Source organism: Asparagus officinalis, chromosome 6, assembly GCF_001876935.1.
Source record: "Asparagus officinalis chromosome 6, Aspof.V1, whole genome shotgun sequence".
Lineage (NCBI taxonomy): Eukaryota > Viridiplantae > Streptophyta > Magnoliopsida > Asparagales > Asparagaceae > Asparagus > Asparagus officinalis.
In genome coordinates this window covers 30,018,199-30,037,753 of record NC_033799.1, presented here as the reverse complement: position 1 = coordinate 30,037,753, position 19,555 = coordinate 30,018,199, and the positions used below count along the sequence as shown (strand labels likewise).

Below are 19,555 nucleotides of genomic sequence, written 5' to 3'. Positions count from 1 at the left end.
AATTCGAATGGACGGCGGAGATTTTGGTAATTAGACCCGCACCAACTATTACCTCATGTATTTTTAATGATATTCCAACTGGAAAGGTTACTTCTCTAACAAGAAACTAGAAGGATGTAAGAAAAGAGAAAAAGTGCATTCATCAGTGTTTAAGACAAATTTTCAAAACCATCCGGTTTTGAAATTTATTCCCAAAAAAAAGACCATTTTCAACTTTAATTACAAAAACAGACCCAGTTGGATGAAACTGAGTCTGTTTTTGAAAAAAAAAATTTCAAACTTCACGGGAGTTGAACTCCCGTGAAGTTTTTTCTCATAACAAAACTTCACGGGAGTTCAACTCCCGTGAAGTTTGAAAAAAAAAATTTTCAAAAACCGACCCAGTTTCAACCAACTGGGTCGGTTTTTGAAATTAAGATTGAAATGGGTCGTTTTTTATAAATAAATTTTAAAAAGGGATGGTTTTGAAAATTTGTCATAGGATGTTAATAATAAATGACAAAGCTTAGGTCTTTTACTGGGAGAAGCCCCGAGTGACCTGGCAGTGAGTCAGCTACGAACATTGCATGCACTAGAACTACGAACACTTGCACCCTTTTACTAATAATTAATATATGGGGAAGTGAAAAAAGGGTGGAAGTTAAAGGATCCAGTCGAGTGGACAGCCTGGAATTTCAAAAAAGAGAAAATTCTTGAATCAGTGTGTATTCATTGTTTATTTTTAAACTTTTACTTTTGTTTTTGCACTGATTTAAGGATATAACAGATGGTCATTAGATCATGAGCAGTTCTGGTTAAAGTTCTGGTTAAAGTTTTTGACGCCAAGAGTAGTGGTTTACCTGCACGATGCATGGGTCTTAATAAAAAAATATTAGCGTACACATGTTCAAATAAATAGCAAGGTTTAAATGAAAATGAGTTTAGTTTAGCAAAATATAGTGATAATTCTATCGGAAACAACTACTCTTTTAAAATGGGGAATAGGAAATAAATATTCAATAAAAGAGAATACGAGAAGTAGCATGAATAAACAGCTGGCACAATAAAAGGTTATGAGGGAGTGCATTAGTGTTAAGCGTTCAAATTTTATGATAATTTCAAACAAGAGATTTGGAATATCCGTGCAACCTGCGAGTTTCTGTAAATATTGACAACACACAAAGCATAACATTGAGACCAGTGAACGCTTCAGTACCCCATGTACCATCGTCTAGCAAATCAGTATAATTTCAATAGCACTTTGCAGATAACAGGATGGCAACTTCTTACTTTTCTCCTAAAGAAACACAACTGAAAAATATTTTCCAAACATCGTACAAATCAAAACAAAATTCTACACACTAATATGTGGACGACCAATAGAGATAGTTGCATAAATATCCCTTCATTATTTCAGTTTCATCTGTACAACGCAAAATCAACAGTTTCTCATAGACTTGTACTCGGTACATAAAACAACTCCCCAAAAGAAAAGGACCAAAAATCTACACAAATCCAGTTACATCCCAGTGAATAATATACCCTTCCAATCTCCATGATAACTTACATAAATAATGCACCAGGAGAGAGCAAAAGAAGCAAGCGGAAGAATCTATATGGTTCCTCCAGCCTATTCCTTTACGAGGTCTAGCATGTAACCGCTGTCAGCTATACAAATTAAACGCAGCTCCGCCCTTTTGTACATTTGCAGCTGCATATTTCTCAAACCCCCCAAAAAACAAACTTTATTTTGTACACTTGTGACAGTTAGTACCCCATGCACCTGGTTTGCTTTTCTCAAATTTCTATAATTCCACCAGGGTTCTCGATTTGGCTTTTCTTCATTGAGCTTTCTGGTGAGTCTCCAAAGACACTGGCATCTTGATCGAATGCACGAACTTCCATACCATTTGGTGAGAATAGTTCCTGCATAACATTGCATCTTAACTCATACCTCGAAGGTAAGATTAGTAAAAACGGAGATGACAATCGTGCTATCGCATGAACACATGTTGAATATGACATCCATAACAAATCTAGAAAGGCCATGTATGCATTCTTCTAAATGTATGTATAGCTGAGATGTGAATTGGTTGGCTTATTATTCACATGTGAAAGGTGGTAAATAGTAAACTAATCTTACAAAACTATTAGATTTTGTGAAAAGGCAGCTGAATATACTTTGTCCTCTATGCACAATTTGAGGTGAATAAATATTTTCAAACTTGAAAGGATGAATTTTCATGTGATACTTAAGGAAATATAGAAGGAAGTACAATATATGTTGTCTTTGAAAATACTGATGGAGAGTATGCAACAACAAATGTTCAATGTTTAGTTACAGAAGCACAAAAGCCCATATTACTGATGGAGTTAATATTGCTATCAGGAGTTCATTTGAAAGATCATTTAGTTACAGAAGCACAAAAGCCCACCAGAATGTTCTGCATAAAAGAACTTTATCCAACAGACCCTGTCTAGTGAAACATAATTCAGCCATCTCGTATGTTCATTTGCTTAGTGTTGGAAAACCCTCAACATTCACCACAATCTCAGAGTTATAGCATACACTTCAAGATATATCAAAGCAACCCACGCTAAAACCCCACCAAACACAAGTTGAAAGCAGATATTAGAAAGAAGGTACTATTGCATAAAACAGAACAGGTTTTGACCCATGAAAAAGGCGTTCAACCTCATGTTAGTATAAAATTATAACCCTCAACCTTCATCACAAGTTCCTAGGTCTGGTGTAGTGGAAGGGCAGCATTGAGAGCATGTAGTATGGTACAGACTGATGGAAATAGTCAAACAAACAAACAGACAAACAACAAAGCCTTCTTCTCAGTGTTTGGGACTGGCTCCGTGAATCCTTTTTCTTCAATCAAGCTGTGTAAGCTATCTCCTATTTTAACCATCATCATATCCTTATTAATTGCTTCCAACAAATTTATCTTAGGCCTATCTCTTGTCCTCTTTGCTACATTAATCATAATCCTATTGTCACTCCTAGTTGGCATTATATCCTCTGTTGAACGGGTGAAACATCTCAATTGATTTTGAATTTACTAACTTCTGGAAACAACAGGAAAATCACTAATTTATGGAATTACTTTTATACATTGAAAACTGGCAAACTGGTACTCAAGCATAAATGCCAAGATCACCAAGTTAAGGGTCATATGAGAAACTTTAGTTTTGGACTAAAGCATATGCATCTTTTATGTGAATATCACAAAATTGTATTACTATGTGCATCTTCGTGTCATGGGTTGTGTAACAAACATCTAAGGCATAGTAAAATTGGACATTCAAACACAAGCCAAACTCTTACATGCATTTGTGATTCATTGTACTTTAAATTATAAGAACTATGAAGTTTATGTAAATTTCAGCAAGCCAAACTTTCACATGCATTTGTGACTCATTGTATTTTAAACTATAAGAACTATGAAATTTATGTAAATTTCAGCATCTTTTTAACTTATTTTACCTGATCAGCAGCTTCTGATCCTTGGAACAGAATAGGACGGCACCGTTTATCCTCATTCATCAAGCTTGAATTCTGGAAATGACTGACAAGTGCTGCTTTGCCCTGGATTCGTGCATATGCCAGAGATGCAACTTTCTCGCTGTTAAATTTCTCCCACTTCTTCCCATTGAATGTCTAATAAGTACAGAAGTGTTTAATAAAGCTTTCAATTTGAGCTATGCAGATAGATAAAAGTTAAGATTCACTAATAATAGATAAAACACTGTTGGGGTTTCAAGATTTATGTTTTATTGGTGAAAAAATGCTGGCTCATGCTATACATCACTAGCAACTCTCACTGGAGTATAGAAGACAAGATGGGATTGAGGAAATTACCTGGTAGAATGAGACAATGTGAGAAGAAGACACCATGTTTATGAAAGCATAACCGACATTGCATTTATTCTGCACAAACATATGGCCAACAAATAGAAGACACCATGTTTATGAAAGCATAACCGACATTGCATTTATTCTGCACAAACATATGGCCAACAAATAGCTGAGGTCAAGAACAAGATATGGCATATGACATTGCATTTATTCTGCACAAACATATGGCCAACAAATAGCTGAGGTCAAGAACAAGATATGGCATATGCAAGATTAACTGTTATTAAACATTTATACGTACGATCAACTGTCAGGAAGAAATGAACATAATTCTCATCACCTTAAAATCTATTGGCAGGTAAACAAAATCATAAGTCCCCTTGTGAGTTTCATCAATAGCTGCCAGCAGCATCTTCGATGTTGTACCTGAAGCAGCGATCAACAGCAGGAATTAAGATCAATATATCATGCACAAACCAAGCTTATATTCCGATTCCTTTAAAAGATCATACTTATTTGGAATGTTCTTTATCATCAAAGTCGTCCTTGTATCTTCTCCACTGACAATCTTTTCCAAATCAAGCTGATATTGCTTCTTGCTATCAAGTTGGCTCCCGCCGTTATCAACTCGCCGACTACGGCTTTGTTCAGTTAATAAACCCTCAAAGCCAATGGTTCCATAGCCAGGATATGGCACACTCCCATAAAAGCCAGGCCCCATTCTCTGTGATGGCAACATTCTGAAATTTGGTGAACCAGTCTCGGAGATGTTTCCTGATAGTGAAGCCGCAGGATTTATTGGACGGCGAACATAATTCATCATTAAATTTCCCTCATTTTGGCTTGTTCCAACACCTCCCAAGGAAACTGGACTTTTGAAAGAAACATCTGGTGATTCAGGAAAGTAACCAAAGTGCCTCTCGAAAGGAAAACCAGATGGAGCAGACCCTATATGATGAGAATGATGGTGACTTTGTGATGAAGCAAGGAAGGCGCCAGGGTGATTAGGGTAGAGAACTCCCTGAGATTTTCCCAGCCCATGACCGTTGGCTGTTAATAAGTGTCCTGTAGATGGAGATTTCCAAGCAGAAGACTGGGAAGTCTCTGAGTAGGGAGTAGGACTGCCCCATAGAAACTGCGGTCCACTCAAAGTTCCAATGCCAGATGCATTAAAAGTTGAGGGACCAAAAGAAGACAGACTTCTGGGGCTTGAGCCCATGTTCTGCATTATTCCACTGCTGTTATCTGGAAAGGAGCGAGGATGTTGAAATGACATCCCTTGTGATGCACTAGTTTTGGCAAACATTGGGTCAGTATAATTAGTTCTCCTTTGCTCTTTTCCAATAGGTGCAATCTTCATAGAGCTGGATACTAGGGGGGAAAGTACAGAAGCCAATCCAGGCAAATGGTTTCCCCCAAGATGAGTGTCCACTGGAGACCTACTAATATCTTGCAATGGACTGCTCTCACCTGGGCTGCCGATTTGTGCCCAGGCACCTGTTGTCGTAGCATCCAATCCAGTATGTGGACTGCTCTCACCTGGGCTGCCGATTTGTGCCCAGGCACCTGTTGTCGTAGCATCCAATCCAGTATGTCAGAATAATGAAACTTGCAGCATGAAACACGGTTTAAGGCTAAAAAGGACACAAATTTCAGCCAATAAAGAGTAATAAACAAACCTGGAGGTGAGCTAGTTAAAGGTGAACCCACTGGATGCCTATAACTTCTGGTTTCCTCTAGTTCCATATCTTGGGTCAACTGCTGCATATAGCTAGAAGCACAAGGAATACCACTCAGAACTATGGAGATAAATAATTACTTAGAAACTTTAAGTAAAACATAAACAAAAATCCAGAAGATACAGGAAATAATAGACAGAGAATTGCGCCAGAGGACTGACAGAAAATAGAGAGAGACTAACTACTTTAGAAGCGTCAAGATAATCTATTCAGATCACCCATTTCTATGTGTACATAAAGATTCAGTTGACGCCCTTTAGAAGCGTCAAGATAATCTATTCAGATCACCCATTTCTATGTGTACATAAAGATTCAGTTGACGCCCCTCAGTTACCTGATATTATGCACTTCTATGTGTACATAAAGATTCAGTTGACGCCCCTCAGTTACCTGATATTATGCACTTTAATACTTTGAGATAATAAAGGAGGGGCGGTACCCATCCTGGGAACCACGATCAGATGATCTTATGTCGACCTGTTTAAAACTTTTCTAGCCACCATACCCTATAAAGAGGCAAACATGCACAGGAATCCTTTATCGCTCAAAGGGTCACCATTACCAACCTTCATATGCAAGCCCTCTCCTGTTGAAGTTTTACCATGGATTCTTCTGTACACACCTTTGGCATTAATCTTTGCTAAGTTTGCTTCTAGCCATTTTGTTCAGAAAATGTTAAAAGTTTTACCATTTGCATCTAAATAGCTTATACCTTTTATACTGAATAAAGTGATAAAGTACCTTTAGATTAATAGGTTAAAAACAAACAAATAAATATTTAACAAGAAAAATAAAGGCGTCATTGTGATCCATAAGCTTACATAAGCTATTATAAATATGGTAATTAATGAGAGAAATAGATATGGCAGCATTGATCCTGAGTGCAGGTCACTGAAAATGATGCTATCTTGGTGGACCTGAAAAGGGGTGCTCAAGTTGACTAGGTTGAAATCTGTAGTTGGAGGTTGTGTTGACTTTATCCTAGTCTCTAAACTGTATTATGTCTTGCTCCCATCTTCATACCAATGTGCTTAGGAGAAACAAACTTTTTTCAGTCAAAAAAAATTATACAGGACTCAAAAGATTTTGACTTATAAAATTTCAAACGGTAAGGTTACAAAACAATAAGGTGCAGATAGATCAAACAGCACTAAATGCTAATAAGAGAAATGCATAATGAAGAAGAATGTTGTTAGCAATAAACTGTTTAGTGTAAACAAAAATGAGAATAGATAGCGACCAAATTTATATACTAACTTTCTACGGGTTCCGCCAGGTCGACTAGGTTCCAGCTTTATGCGTTTGCCAGCTATGTCTATCCTGTTCAATGAGCGAAGGGCTGCTTCTGCAGATCTGACATCATAAAATTCAATAAACTTATGATGCCTCTTGTGTGGCGTCTCTCTTATCTGAAAGAATGTTGTTTTTAGATAAATAATATCTTCAATGTATTAAATGAAACCCTGCAACAAATTAAACAAAATTGAGTCGTTTTGTACCTCCTTCACTTCTCCATATACACCAAATATACGAAGAAGGTCATCATTTGAGACCGATGGATCCAAGTTAAAAACTACTAGAGTTCCTTGGTTCATATCCTTATCCGATGGATTATCCTAATAAAAGATATAAATCACAGTGTATTATATACAAATTAAAACAGGATCTAAGTCACAATGTATTATACATCAAACCTTTGGAATTGAAAAATGAATATCCAATTTCCGTCGTCGTAAAGGCTTATTCTGTAATGCACGCATAGCAGTTCTGGCATCTCGGATATCATAGTAAGAAATCATCACAAAACCTCTGTGTTTGCAGGCAGTGTACAAAGTGCGTATGTCCCCAAATTGCTGTAAGATTAAACAATACAAGCTCACAAAACAGATAAATGTAAGCAACTATGATGCAGTGGTGTTGTAGGAAGTAAAAGATGGATCAGAAAAGGTACAAAATAACAAATATATTTGTTGTAGCTTTATAGGCATGCACATGCATGGTGACGCAAATGGAAGTTCTTCAATGTAAGTTGGTAAAAAATATATTATAATGAATATTAGCTCAAAGATTATATACTACTTATGATTTACACATAGAGCAAGATAAACAAAATTAAAGCTATGCTAGAAAATACTTTGTAAATGAAATGTTGTTTTATGGAACATTTTCTTTTTGCAGATTAGGTTTAAAATACTACAATAGATTATTGTTCCTTGTTTTTTTTTCCCGAAACCACTCTGGATGTGGTGCCTCAAAGGAAGAATGAGTAAACAGATAATAACAAAGGGTAGCAAGAGGGGAGGAAGGAGGCCAGTAAGGAGGGAGAAGGGTGGGGGAGTCATCAGACTGGCATATCATGCTGTGATAATTTCTACACAAAGTCTATTGATGAAAGTGATGGATAAAAGAAACAACAATGGCAAAAACTTTAAAAGCGTGTTAACTTTTTTGGAGAAATGCAATCCTTTTTCTCCATGACACGGTTACAGACTGCTTTAATCTGCTTCTAGTTTGGTACATCAGTCATTTAGATATTGTTCTAAGACATACAGTTAAGACATCATACTATTCTCCATGCATATGGCTAAACCATCTCAAAGAGATCTCTCCAACACAGTTGAAGTTACCTCTAAATTCTTATGAATAAACTCAGTTTTTATTTATATGAACACACTCCTCAGTTCAAGCAATAACACACGCGCGCGCACAAATCCAGCAGAGGAAATAGATAGAATTCAGAGAAACAGTTAAAACGCACGATTGTGCCTAAAGCATATAAATTCACAGGAGGTCTCCATCACCCACTGCAATTAATCAACAAGGAAACTTGTAAGAGAAAAATACATGATCAACAACCAATCCAGAAAATATGCCTGTGCACACCTGGATGTATGTGTTTATGGATATATAAATATGTAACCACAAACACAAAAGACACGTATGTGCCTAGTAATTCATGTAATGTATTTCTGTCTGTGTCAACTTGTGCATATAATATGTAGATGTGTGCTTTTGTGAGTGTTTTAGTACATGCCATTTATAAGTGTATGCTTGAAATACCTCCACATGAAATGTGACTTCAGGTTAAAATCATAATCATGAGCAAATAATCATTGATATCATTGATAATCATGGGTGTATCATTGAGCCTAGAAGAGAGCTTATTCTAGTAATAGAAATTATAAAGACATCATAACCACGAGCAAATAATCATTGATATCATTGATAATCATGGGTGTCTCATTGAGCCTAGAAGAGAGCTTCTTCTAGTAATAGAAGCTACAAACGCATCCACCATTTATAGTCAAACGAATAACAATTCAAATTTCAGCTGCGACTGAAAGGAGAAAATTATTTGGTATGAATCATCATCTTCGCATAAGATATCTGTGGCAACAACTAGTACTTGGATTGAGCAGCTTCATTATAAGAATTGACTAAATTAAAACAACTAACTCAACATCTGTCAGAGTCAAATGCTAAGAGTCAAATCTCTACAACCATCCTCAAATTTACTAATCCACTATACAATGTCATATTATGTTGAGTTTGGAATGGTAAAGAACACGTAAAGTAGTATAGCAAAGGTTTAATTTCCCACAGCTTATGCCAGTCTAACTTACTAATGACACTATTTGAAGAATTTAGGTCATCCATAATGAACCGTCAACCAAGTACTGAGCCACAATTCTTTATACATAGCACGCACTGCAAGCTATTAACAGTTCTCTTTGATAATTTATATGCCAAAATTAAACAAATTCTAGAAAACATATCCTGCCTCTTGACTAAAATTAAACAAGTTATAGCAAAACCAACCAACTATGGGGATGAACACTCTCTCACAGAAGCAACTTGGTCAGAGAAGCAGATTAGATATTAAGAACAGTGATCAGGCCAAAAACTTAAAATGTAAAAAATGCATGTCAGAATATGACGAAGAAACATTACATGCAAGCAGCTAAACAAGACTACAAATATATGTGTGCGTGTGTGTAAAGCTCCTATAAACTTAAGTGGATAGAAACTCTTGTCCACCAACTTTTTTAGCCTTTGAATTTGCTCTGAGATTCGTGCTACACATGAAGGGTATCTTTGAGATGTGTGCATTAATTTGTATCACATTCTAGCAAAAACATCGAAATGAAATATCAGATCAATTTATACAGGAATATAAGTAAACTATAAGGAACTCACAGAACAGTACAATTATTACCTCAAAGAGAACACGTAATTCAGAGTCCTCAACATTACTATTAATATTCCTCACGAATAATGTCCTAGAAGGATGCTCTCCATAAGGATGTTCACCAGCAATAGTTCCGACACCGTTTGGAAGGCCATAATGACTAATGCCATTTCCCACATGCCCATCATTGATATTTGTTCTTGCCAAAGCAATAGTTACACTCTCAGTAGGATCAGAATCCAATTCCATGCCTCCTCCACTACCAAAGATGTCATAATCTTCCAATTCCTCAACTTGGTTTGGCAATCCACTAAGGTCGAAATCATCCATAATGCCTGCTAAAAGCTCTTCCTCATCATCAGGTAATAAGCTCCCAAGCTCCTGGAGGTCAACCTCATTCATAGCATCTTTAAGCTTATCTAATTCATATGAGACGTCATCCACAGACTGCACTCCATCTGTATCTGCAAATTTCACTACGTGGAAATGCCAAAGCACAAAGTCAAATTGAGTAATAAAGAACCCAGAAAATAAAAAATACCAGTCACACACATTTCTCATGAGGAAGGACTGGCAATGAGCTTGAAAAGAGACTAGCATCATTTGACCCATGACGGGCATTGGATCCAGATGGAATCTCCCATGCATTGCCTCCAATCTTCATCAGTAAGATAATTGAAGGGTCTAACAAAAATAATCTACCATGTTAGATTCATGAGATAGATTCCTTCGCCTATAAGGAGCTCCAGAAACAACAAACGGATCTTTATGCCAGCCTACCTGCTCTTTAATGGGTCTGCAGACTGAACTATAGCATAGTCTCTGCAATTTGACAAGGGAAAGAACATTTAGAAATAAGAAAAAGGAATTGCTGAAAGTAATACTTCTTGATTCTATTATAATTCTATGATCATAACATGCAAAGGGTATTGTAGCACACTTGTTTTCTCATTTCACTTCAAGTCTGCCTGACATTAACCAACAAACTAGGAAGTCCACTTTAGAATAAAGTGGGCAACGGCTAAGCTTAAATGAGATCAAAGTGACTTATAAATTGACAAACAACTCGATGGAGGAGTTATACCAAACATAACAACACTAGAAACCACATGGAAATCTCACCAATCAAACGTATTGACTCCAATTTCTGAACGCCTTGACAAATAAATGAAATTCCAGTATTAAAAACAAAATGAATCAAATATCATTACTGACACTAGAAAACAGATTATTCATTAGCATGGATCCTAAATTTAATGTATCAAAAAAGTTAATAGGTTCTTAATTGTATATGGAACAAGGATTTTAATAGTAAAAAATCTTAAAATTTTCTTTGACAAATTATACTCCAAAGTAGTTCAAAAGAAAGATTAGTTCTTCATTTTTACCCATATATTTCTTTAGAAAGTCTACAACAGATAGAAATAATCATTATCACACATAAGCACCTCGCAACACCCAAATTCCTTCTCTTATTTCACAAGACCCAAGTCAAAAAAAAAAATCTCCAGTCCTAACAGCACACCAATTACCATAAATTTAACATTGTTCTCAACAATGGTTATCCAATTCACCTCCTTGAAGGTTAGTTTCACCTTCCTTCGGTAAAAAAAGAGATAAAAATAGATAGGAATCACCAAGAACTCACACCTTCCTTCTGTAAAAAAAGAGATAAAAATAGATAGGAATCACCAAGAACTCACATGGGTAAATGAAAAAAATAAACATTTTCTACCAATTTCCAAAGTCCAACTAGTTCAATCAAATTCCAATATCAAAACAGCAGGAAATTTAATTCATTACAGATAACACCTCACAAAATTTGATCATGTGATCATACGACTACCAATTAATAGTTGAAGAAGTAGTTCCTAAAGCAGGATCAACTCATCCTCAACATTTTATCTATATGTATATATTGATCTAAATATCCTACAAACCAACAGAAACAATCCTAATAGCACACACAAGAAGCCCAGCTCCGACTCCAATTTCAGAATCAAGTTAACCAAAACCAAAATTATCCTTCCCTTACTCATCAATTGTCCAATTCCCAATTGCAGGCTGATCAAGCTCCCATCAATTTGCAACCAGCGTCATAAAAAATCCAAACTTTTTTGACACAGACAGCTAAATACTTCGACCAACACCGAGGGTGGCATAAAAGAATCTAAAATTCACACTTTCAAGTGGCGAAAAAAAAAAAGAAGCGAGAGGACACCTCACCAGTTCGAAGGACCCGAAGTCGGAACCCTAGACTTCGATTCGACAACGTAACCCTAGAATCCCACTCCAGTCGAAGAGGAAGAAAGAAAGAAGCAATAGAAGACAACGACGGAGGGAGGAGGGAGGTGGAGAGAGAGAGAGAGAGAGAGATTCTGCTGTATTTAAATTGGAGCTGGCGTCCGTTGACAGTGGTAGAAGAGGACCTTTAGCCTTTTGGAGTGCCTGGGTATTTATTAAGAGTTTTGTGTAGAGTGTTAAATTTGGAACGTGGGAACATGGTAATTCTTTTTTTTTTTTAATGTTGACAAAGAAATAGTAGTAAAGTGACATGGATAAATTTGTCCAACAATTAAAAGGAGTAAACTTACCAGAAAATAAAGCTTTTAATTCACTCGTATCAATCCACTCGTATCAATTTTAACGGTTTTGAATGAATAGAACTTTTCACATGGCTCGATAGAGGGTCAAACAACGACGGATTCACCCCAAACTTGGTGTGTTAGGGTTTTAGAATATGTAGATCAAGTTCAACGGAGCGGATCATCCACAATGTCGTTCAATCATGTGATTTTAGAGGCGTCATAGGAGGAAATCCCCTCCTATGACAAGGATACCCATTAATCTCTCTCTCTCTCTCTCTCTCTCATGGTACCAGCTGAGAAGTTAATGAATGGGCCTATGGAAGAATACAAAAGAAGAGATGCCTTGTAACGGGATCTAGACGGTCATCAAATTATGGACTAGTACCCTATCATCTTCACACTAGTCACAAACCATTTAAAGGATTTGTAATTGTCCACTCACAATAAACATTCAGCACATAGTCCACAATAACCTAGCAAGTTTTGAAAAAAAATGGACCTACTGCACCAGAAGGATATCGAGATTTCGTATTGAAAGCTCACGCTCAGAAACATGAAACAAAATTATTGATAGTACTACCATCAACCAATTTAGATGCTTCCATATGTATCATTCTTTGATAGTGGAAAATAGAAATTTCATTATTATATAATCCTTAAAGTTTGTGAATGTGAACAAAGAGATTATATAATATGATTTTACAGTCATCTTTTCTTATTAGGAAAGAGATTATCTGCCATAATCAGCAATAATCAATGTACGTAATAAATTAAATATTAATGTGTTGGTAGGTAAGGAAAGCAAGTGCTTTAAGGAAGAGAGGTTATTGGTTCTACTTGTATAAATAAATAAGTTTAGTATGATTTTTTACGGGTTTTGTTTGGGCTGAGCTTATTAAGGTGGGGCCATGACTGCCTTCAATTATAATCTCTATGTTCACTACATGCAATTAATTAATATAAATAAAGTCTATAAGTCAAGATTTGCAACTTAGAAAAAGGACATGTTATCCATTTACTATTCACTTACCGTGCTAACCTTTTCTAATATTTATTTTTTATGTTAGATTATTGTAAGTCAGATTATTGTAAGTCAGAGTTTTATCACAACAAGCTATAGCGACAAAGTCCATTGAAGCTTCACGCAAGGATGGAGTTTTGGAGACTGTTGTCCATTTCCCCATTTCCCCACATCTTTAATTTACAGAAAAAAAATTTGAGGGGTGATCTGATAAGCATTGCTTAAGTTTATAAACATAGTGAAGAAAGCCTAATGTTATAACTCCTAAAAATACTAAATATTAATTTCTACAGAAAAGTCGACACGTGTCTTACACTATACCTAAGCTGACTAATTCAATACTAAGATAACCTCCACCTCAGCACAACAGACTTGATTGGCCGACATCTCGTGTAACCGAGTCAAAAGGCGGTATTACTCGGCTAACCCCTCAATTGATTCCATAATTGACCCGACTCGGCCTACTGTTCAGCCAACATCTCGCGTAACCTAGTCAAAAGGTGGTACTTCTCAGCTCTGGACCTGAGGAGTCGAAAGATGATAGTTACCTCGAACCCCTCGCCAGCCGATTACTCTTGCATTATCTGCCCGGACAATATCATCATTACTCTAGCCCTCATAGCCTTTATGACTCATCGGACCAAGTTAGCACCAAGCACCTGTTGTCATTCCCATAATAAATGACCAAGTAACTCATCTCCTTCAACAATCGACGCGTAGCACATGTCTACCGACTCAGCTGCTTAGCTAGACTCGGCCCATGGTCTTTTGACGTAACTAAGAGTTAACTCCATACTTCCCCACTCAAAATCACCTACTGACTTGATCGTCGGAGGAACAATTGGAGAACCCAACTCCGTCCTCTTATGAGTTCTTTCATGTGCAGGGAAGAATAGGAAGCCCCAGAACCATTCATCAGGAGGCGTTAGAGGACTCTAATCACTCCAAAACTCTCAGATAACCCCCAGTTCGATAACTGTCATCAACACCTAATATCAAAATAAGACTAGATCTGAAAATTTATACTGAAACAGCCATTTGATACGAGGTCTCCTCATCTCATAATAGATTCATAATTGTAGAGTGGCCCAAAAGTTTTTTGGCCTATGCACATTCATTAAAAAATCTTATCATATAAGAAATGATTAAAGCCATCCATTTGTGGATTTTTCCTTTTCATAAGTGAATGCCAGGTTGTCTTCCATGCAAGCTCTCCAAAATTATTTCCCATCTCCTCTAGAATAGATTAGGAACTTGCAAAAATAGAAAATGAGAGTATTTCATTTAGATTTTCTGTTGAGTACACACATCTTCTCCAATCATGTGATAATTGAAGAGGGTGATCAATTACACTTCTTAACAGTATATTTCAATTTTAAGAATTGGTCATCTATGATTCCATTATCCGTAAACTACTATTGTCTTGAAAATTACTATTATAAAAGCCACCTTTGGGATAGCTAGCGAAAATCCGATGCGGCATTATCTAATCCCTTGAAATAGAAATGGGCAGTAAGCCTTAAGAGTAATTAGATCATCTCTAATTACCAGAGGGAATCTGGATCTGTACTTACAAAGGCTTCTAAGATCACAATGATGTTATTATTGAATAAAGAACTACTATCTATCTTGAATAAAAGTACTATAGGAGTTTATAGACGAAGCCTTGACTAATAAGAAGCAATGATGAGTGAAAATAGGGTCTTTTATGGTGGGTGGATGTTGGCGGCATGAGCCTCAAAAGTTTATATGAAGAGATTAAAAGATGGTTTCTGTATCTATTGTGGTTTTAGCCGGCATATCATTAACGTAATATGCATCCAATATTGTGCAACCACGATCTAACCGCATTGATAATATGAACTGTAGCGATTTGAATATCTGTCAAAGCTAAGATAGCTTGGAAACGCATTTGACGTCAACCATCGTTTGCTCTTGACATAAAACAAGAAATAAACGGTAACAATCATCATATAGATACATGTGCTAGAGTAGTGTTATATGCCCTTAAACATCCAATACATTTTTATTGAATATGAATTAAGTTTTATTGTTGCACCTGTTGTTTGGGTATCTTTGATATAATTGTCATATTATCCGTAGAAATTATTTTGTTAGATCATGCACTGTGATGGTCGCTTGCTTAGAGATATTACTTTATTAGATCATGGACTGTGATGGTTACTTGTTTGGAGATATAATCTAATTCAGAAATTTTTTAAATTTGTGCTTAATATATAACTAGTAAATGATGACTTTGTTATAACAGGTTATTATGCATGACAACGACATATGAGATGTGATGTTGATCTCAACTATTAGGAATAAAGATTCTCCGGGTGTATGTCATAAGCACATATTTGATATGTGTAGCACAAGATCTTATTTGGATTCTCTAGGATGAGTCACCTAAGAGATAGAGAATTCAAATTGTTACGTGGTCCCTTAGATTTGATGATATTGTCATTTTCGATTTGATAATTTAGTATACTTTAATATGATGGTTAAACTTGTTTTACAAGTGCTATACAACCTGAAATTAGATTTTATTTAGGAAAATGATGGATATCTAGATAGGATCCAATATACACATTTTTATGAGTTAATTTATAATGCATATCCCATGAAGATATTAAATTCCCGTCGACGGGTGATTTTTAAAAATTATTTTTCTAAATTTATTTTCTTATAAAATAAAATATTTTGATGTCTCAAAATGATTTTTATTTATGTTCATGGGATTGTAACTTTAGGAATGAGCAAATAGGTGATTTGTCTTGTTTAATAAAGTTGCCTAAAATAAATTAATACTGGAGGGGACTGAATGTAAGATAATATTATTCACGAATATTTGATCCCATATTATGGAAGAACTTTTATGAACAATTGATCGAATAAGGATTTGACTGTTAAATTAAACTTATTAATTTGATTAATAATTGATACTCGATATGGGACCCAATTGGTCTCACTAATGTTATTATAAGAGGTTTACATGCAATACAATTTTATTTCTATCCTAATTGTTATGAAAAGAATATTCTACCTTTAAATGCTATGGATAGAGTTGTTAGATCATGCACTGTGATGGTCGCTTGCTTAGAGATATTACTTTATTAGATCATGGACTGTGATGGTTACTTGTTTGGAGATATAATCTAATTCAGAAATTTTTTAAATTTGTGCTTAATATATAACTAGTAAATGATGACTTTGTTATAACAGGTTATTATGCATGACAACGACATATGAGATGTGATGTTGATCTCAACTATTAGGAATAAAGATTCTCCGGGTGTATGTCATAAGCACATATTTGATATGTGTAGCACAAGATCTTATTTGGATTCTCTAGGATGAGTCACCTAAGAGATAGAGAATTCAAATTGTTACGTGGTCCCTTAGATTTGATGATATTGTCATTTTCGATTTGATAATTTAGTATACTTTAATATGATGGTTAAACTTGTTTTACAAGTGCTATACAACCTGAAATTAGATTTTATTTAGGAAAATGATGGATATCTAGATAGGATCCAATATACACATTTTTATGAGTTAATTTATAATGCATATCCCATGAAGATATTAAATTCCCGTCGACGGGTGATTTTTAAAAATTATTTTTCTAAATTTATTTTCTTATAAAATAAAATATTTTGATGTCTCAAAATGATTTTTATTTATGTTCATGGGATTGTAACTTTAGGAATGAGCAAATAGGTGATTTGTCTTGTTTAATAAAGTTGCCTAAAATAAATTAATACTGGAGGGGACTGAATGTAAGATAATATTATTCACGAATATTTGATCCCATATTATGGAAGAACTTTTATGAACAATTGATCGAATAAGGATTTGACTGTTAAATTAAACTTATTAATTTGATTAATAATTGATACTCGATATGGGACCCAATTGGTCTCACTAATGTTATTATAAGAGGTTTACATGCAATACAATTTTATTTCTATCCTAATTGTTATGAAAAGAATATTCTACCTTTAAATGCTATGGATAGAGTTTTAAACAATTAAGAATTATTTTGAAATTGAAATCTATAAGGCATGTCCAATCCTTATATAGGATTCATATGTAGCCTTATGGAGAAGAAAAAAAATTAAAAAAAATAAAAGGAAATAGATTTTGAGAACCTATCTCTCAGTATTGCTCTTCTTCGGTGACAGATGGATTTCAGTTGGAGCCTTTTTTTCTCTTGAGGAAGCTATTTCGTATTGATCTTGGGACAGAGTATCGAAGAAATTCAGAAAGTATTTTAGGTACTCTTCTAGATTATAATCAATTTTGATTAATCTACATAATATACAATTTCTGTTGCGTTGTATGTTATGTTTCCTACAGATGGTATCAAAGCGGGCTTAGAATCCAATTTGTAATAATTTAATCAGATTAAATTATCTCGATTTGATCTTTATTTTTGGATTATTTAATTAGATTAAATTAAAATTTTGATAACAATAAAAAATAGGGTTCAACTACTGTTCACCACCGAAATTACTATTTACTGACAATGTTATTGTTCATCCACGGTGTTACTGTTCACCACCGAGTTATTGTTTAGTTTAATTTGTTAAACTAAAATTAATTATTTTTGAGATTTGGCTATTGTTCACAGGTTAAATTTTTATGATTAGATCAAAGAAATTTAGTTAGGATTTTTTTTGTATTGTTCTTTTTCAATTGTTGAATTATACGGGTTCTTAATCCCGCGGTGTCCATCGGATGGATGGCCGGACTCCGGCGGCCCGCCGNGGGTGGTGGCAGGCCATCCCATAAACCCTAGCCAAACGCTAAACCTAGTTTAAGAAGATGAAGTCTTAGGTTGTTTTTCTTATGGGTTATGAACCCAAACCTACTAAGAATTAAGTTTAAATTAAATGAGTTTGACCCAAGCCCGAATCTAAACCCAACTCGTTTTTAAATCAAATTTAAAATTGATGAAACTGGTCTGACCCGCAAACATAACCCAAACCCGAAACCCTAATAATGTGAATTTTAATATAAAATTATTATCAAACCCATGTTTGACCCAGAAAGTGTTCTGAAGTCAACCAGTGTTGATTTTTTGCTGTAAAATTAGTTTTAGCCCCCTATTTAAACCAGAAACTATTATGTAACCCATATGAAAGTAATGGTTATTTTCTAATTAACCCTTAACAGTTGCAGAATTTGTTCTAAAGCCCATATATATGTATAATTTATTTTCTTGTGTTGAAAAGATTATTTAACTCTTGTTGATTGATAACGTATCACTGTATTTTTGAAATACTTGTTTAAATTATACATGTGACAAGGTTGTATTGTTTTTAAATTGTTTAATTTTAATTTTTCATGAGATTAAAGTAATACATGGAAAATTACTAATAGGTCCAGAATTGTTCTAAATTTCTTCTATTAAATAAAACAGTTTAGAATTTATTAGAAATAGACTGTTGTTATTTTCTCTCACGTTCTCTCAATTATAATAAATAACAAAAGTTGTATAGAAGTTTAGATACATTAATATTTACGAAATATAAATCTAAAGGTCTTCCATCATAAAGATATAACTTAGATAATAATATTTTAGCTTATCTGATGCTACAAAGGACAAGGTTTGTTAAAATTTATTATCTAGTTATATCTCGCATAATGACGCCAAGTTTTTATGTACAATGGGACCACTAATCTAAAATAGGTAGTGTCATATGTTTTATATAAGATAGTTTGATTGATGGGTAAACACTTCATTGATATCTTGGGATGCTTACTAAAATAGTAGAGTCATGTCATACATCAAAGACCAAAATTAAAGGAAAGTCATTAATTGTTAATGATTGAATAGACTAATTCTACCGTGTTTAATTATATTCGATCTTGAAAATCTGGAGCTTAATAATTAACCTTGGATTTCATGTTCACATTTTTTTGTATGAGAGAAACATATTAATGTGAATTTCATTACTTAAATTATCCCTGGTAATGATTGTGTAATAATAAAATATAAAATTGAGATTCTTATGTTATTATATTCTGCTTGCGTAGGATGAATAAGTTTAGTCCTTTTGCTAAGCTACTTGATGACTATAAACTAAATGGCCCGAATTATGTGAATTAAAAAAGAAATTTATTTATTATCGTTATTGCTGAAAAATTGGCAAAAGTTATCAAAGA

General features: G+C 34.7%; 1 protein-coding gene across 9 annotated transcripts; it reads right to left on the bottom strand.

The window, feature by feature from the left end:
• LOC109845248 (protein MEI2-like 2) lies at window positions 1,366-12,201 on the bottom strand. Of its 9 annotated transcripts, XM_020414478.1 has the most exons (13): window positions 11,999-12,199; window positions 10,553-10,594; window positions 10,325-10,456; window positions 9,800-10,248; window positions 7,278-7,436; window positions 7,083-7,199; window positions 6,841-6,992; window positions 5,524-5,615; window positions 4,353-5,341; window positions 4,185-4,265; window positions 3,848-3,916; window positions 3,473-3,646; window positions 1,366-1,905 (listed from the first exon to the last, which is right to left on the bottom strand). In XM_020414478.1, the coding sequence occupies exons 3-13, from the start codon at window positions 10,434-10,436 to the stop codon at window positions 1,777-1,779; spliced, it is 2,523 nt and encodes an 840-aa protein (XP_020270067.1). In that variant the 5' UTR covers window positions 10,437-10,456; window positions 10,553-10,594; window positions 11,999-12,199; the 3' UTR covers window positions 1,366-1,776. The 9 variants fall into 9 exon arrangements, with proteins under 9 accessions (XP_020270067.1, XP_020270065.1, XP_020270061.1 ...); XM_020414476.1 differs by lacking the exons at window positions 1,366-1,905; window positions 3,473-3,646; window positions 3,848-3,916 and having other exon boundaries at window positions 4,185-4,256; window positions 4,390-5,341; window positions 11,999-12,201; XM_020414472.1 differs by lacking the exons at window positions 1,366-1,905; window positions 3,473-3,646; window positions 3,848-3,916 and having other exon boundaries at window positions 4,185-4,270; window positions 4,357-5,341; window positions 11,994-12,200.

Bases quoted from the DNA above. Each gene is read 5' to 3' on its own strand.
- LOC109845248 (XM_020414478.1), bottom strand. From the start codon at position 10,436: ATGAAGATTGGAGGCAATGCATGGGAGATTCCATCTGGATCCAATGCC. The intron at 10,249-10,324 runs GTGTGTGACTGG...ATTTCCACGTAG, and splicing joins AGTCCTTCCTCATGAGAAAT to TGAAATTTGCAGATACAGAT. The intron at 1,906-3,472 runs GTAAAATAAGTT...AATGTTATGCAG, and splicing joins GATCAGAAGCTGCTGATCAG to GAACTATTCTCACCAAATGG.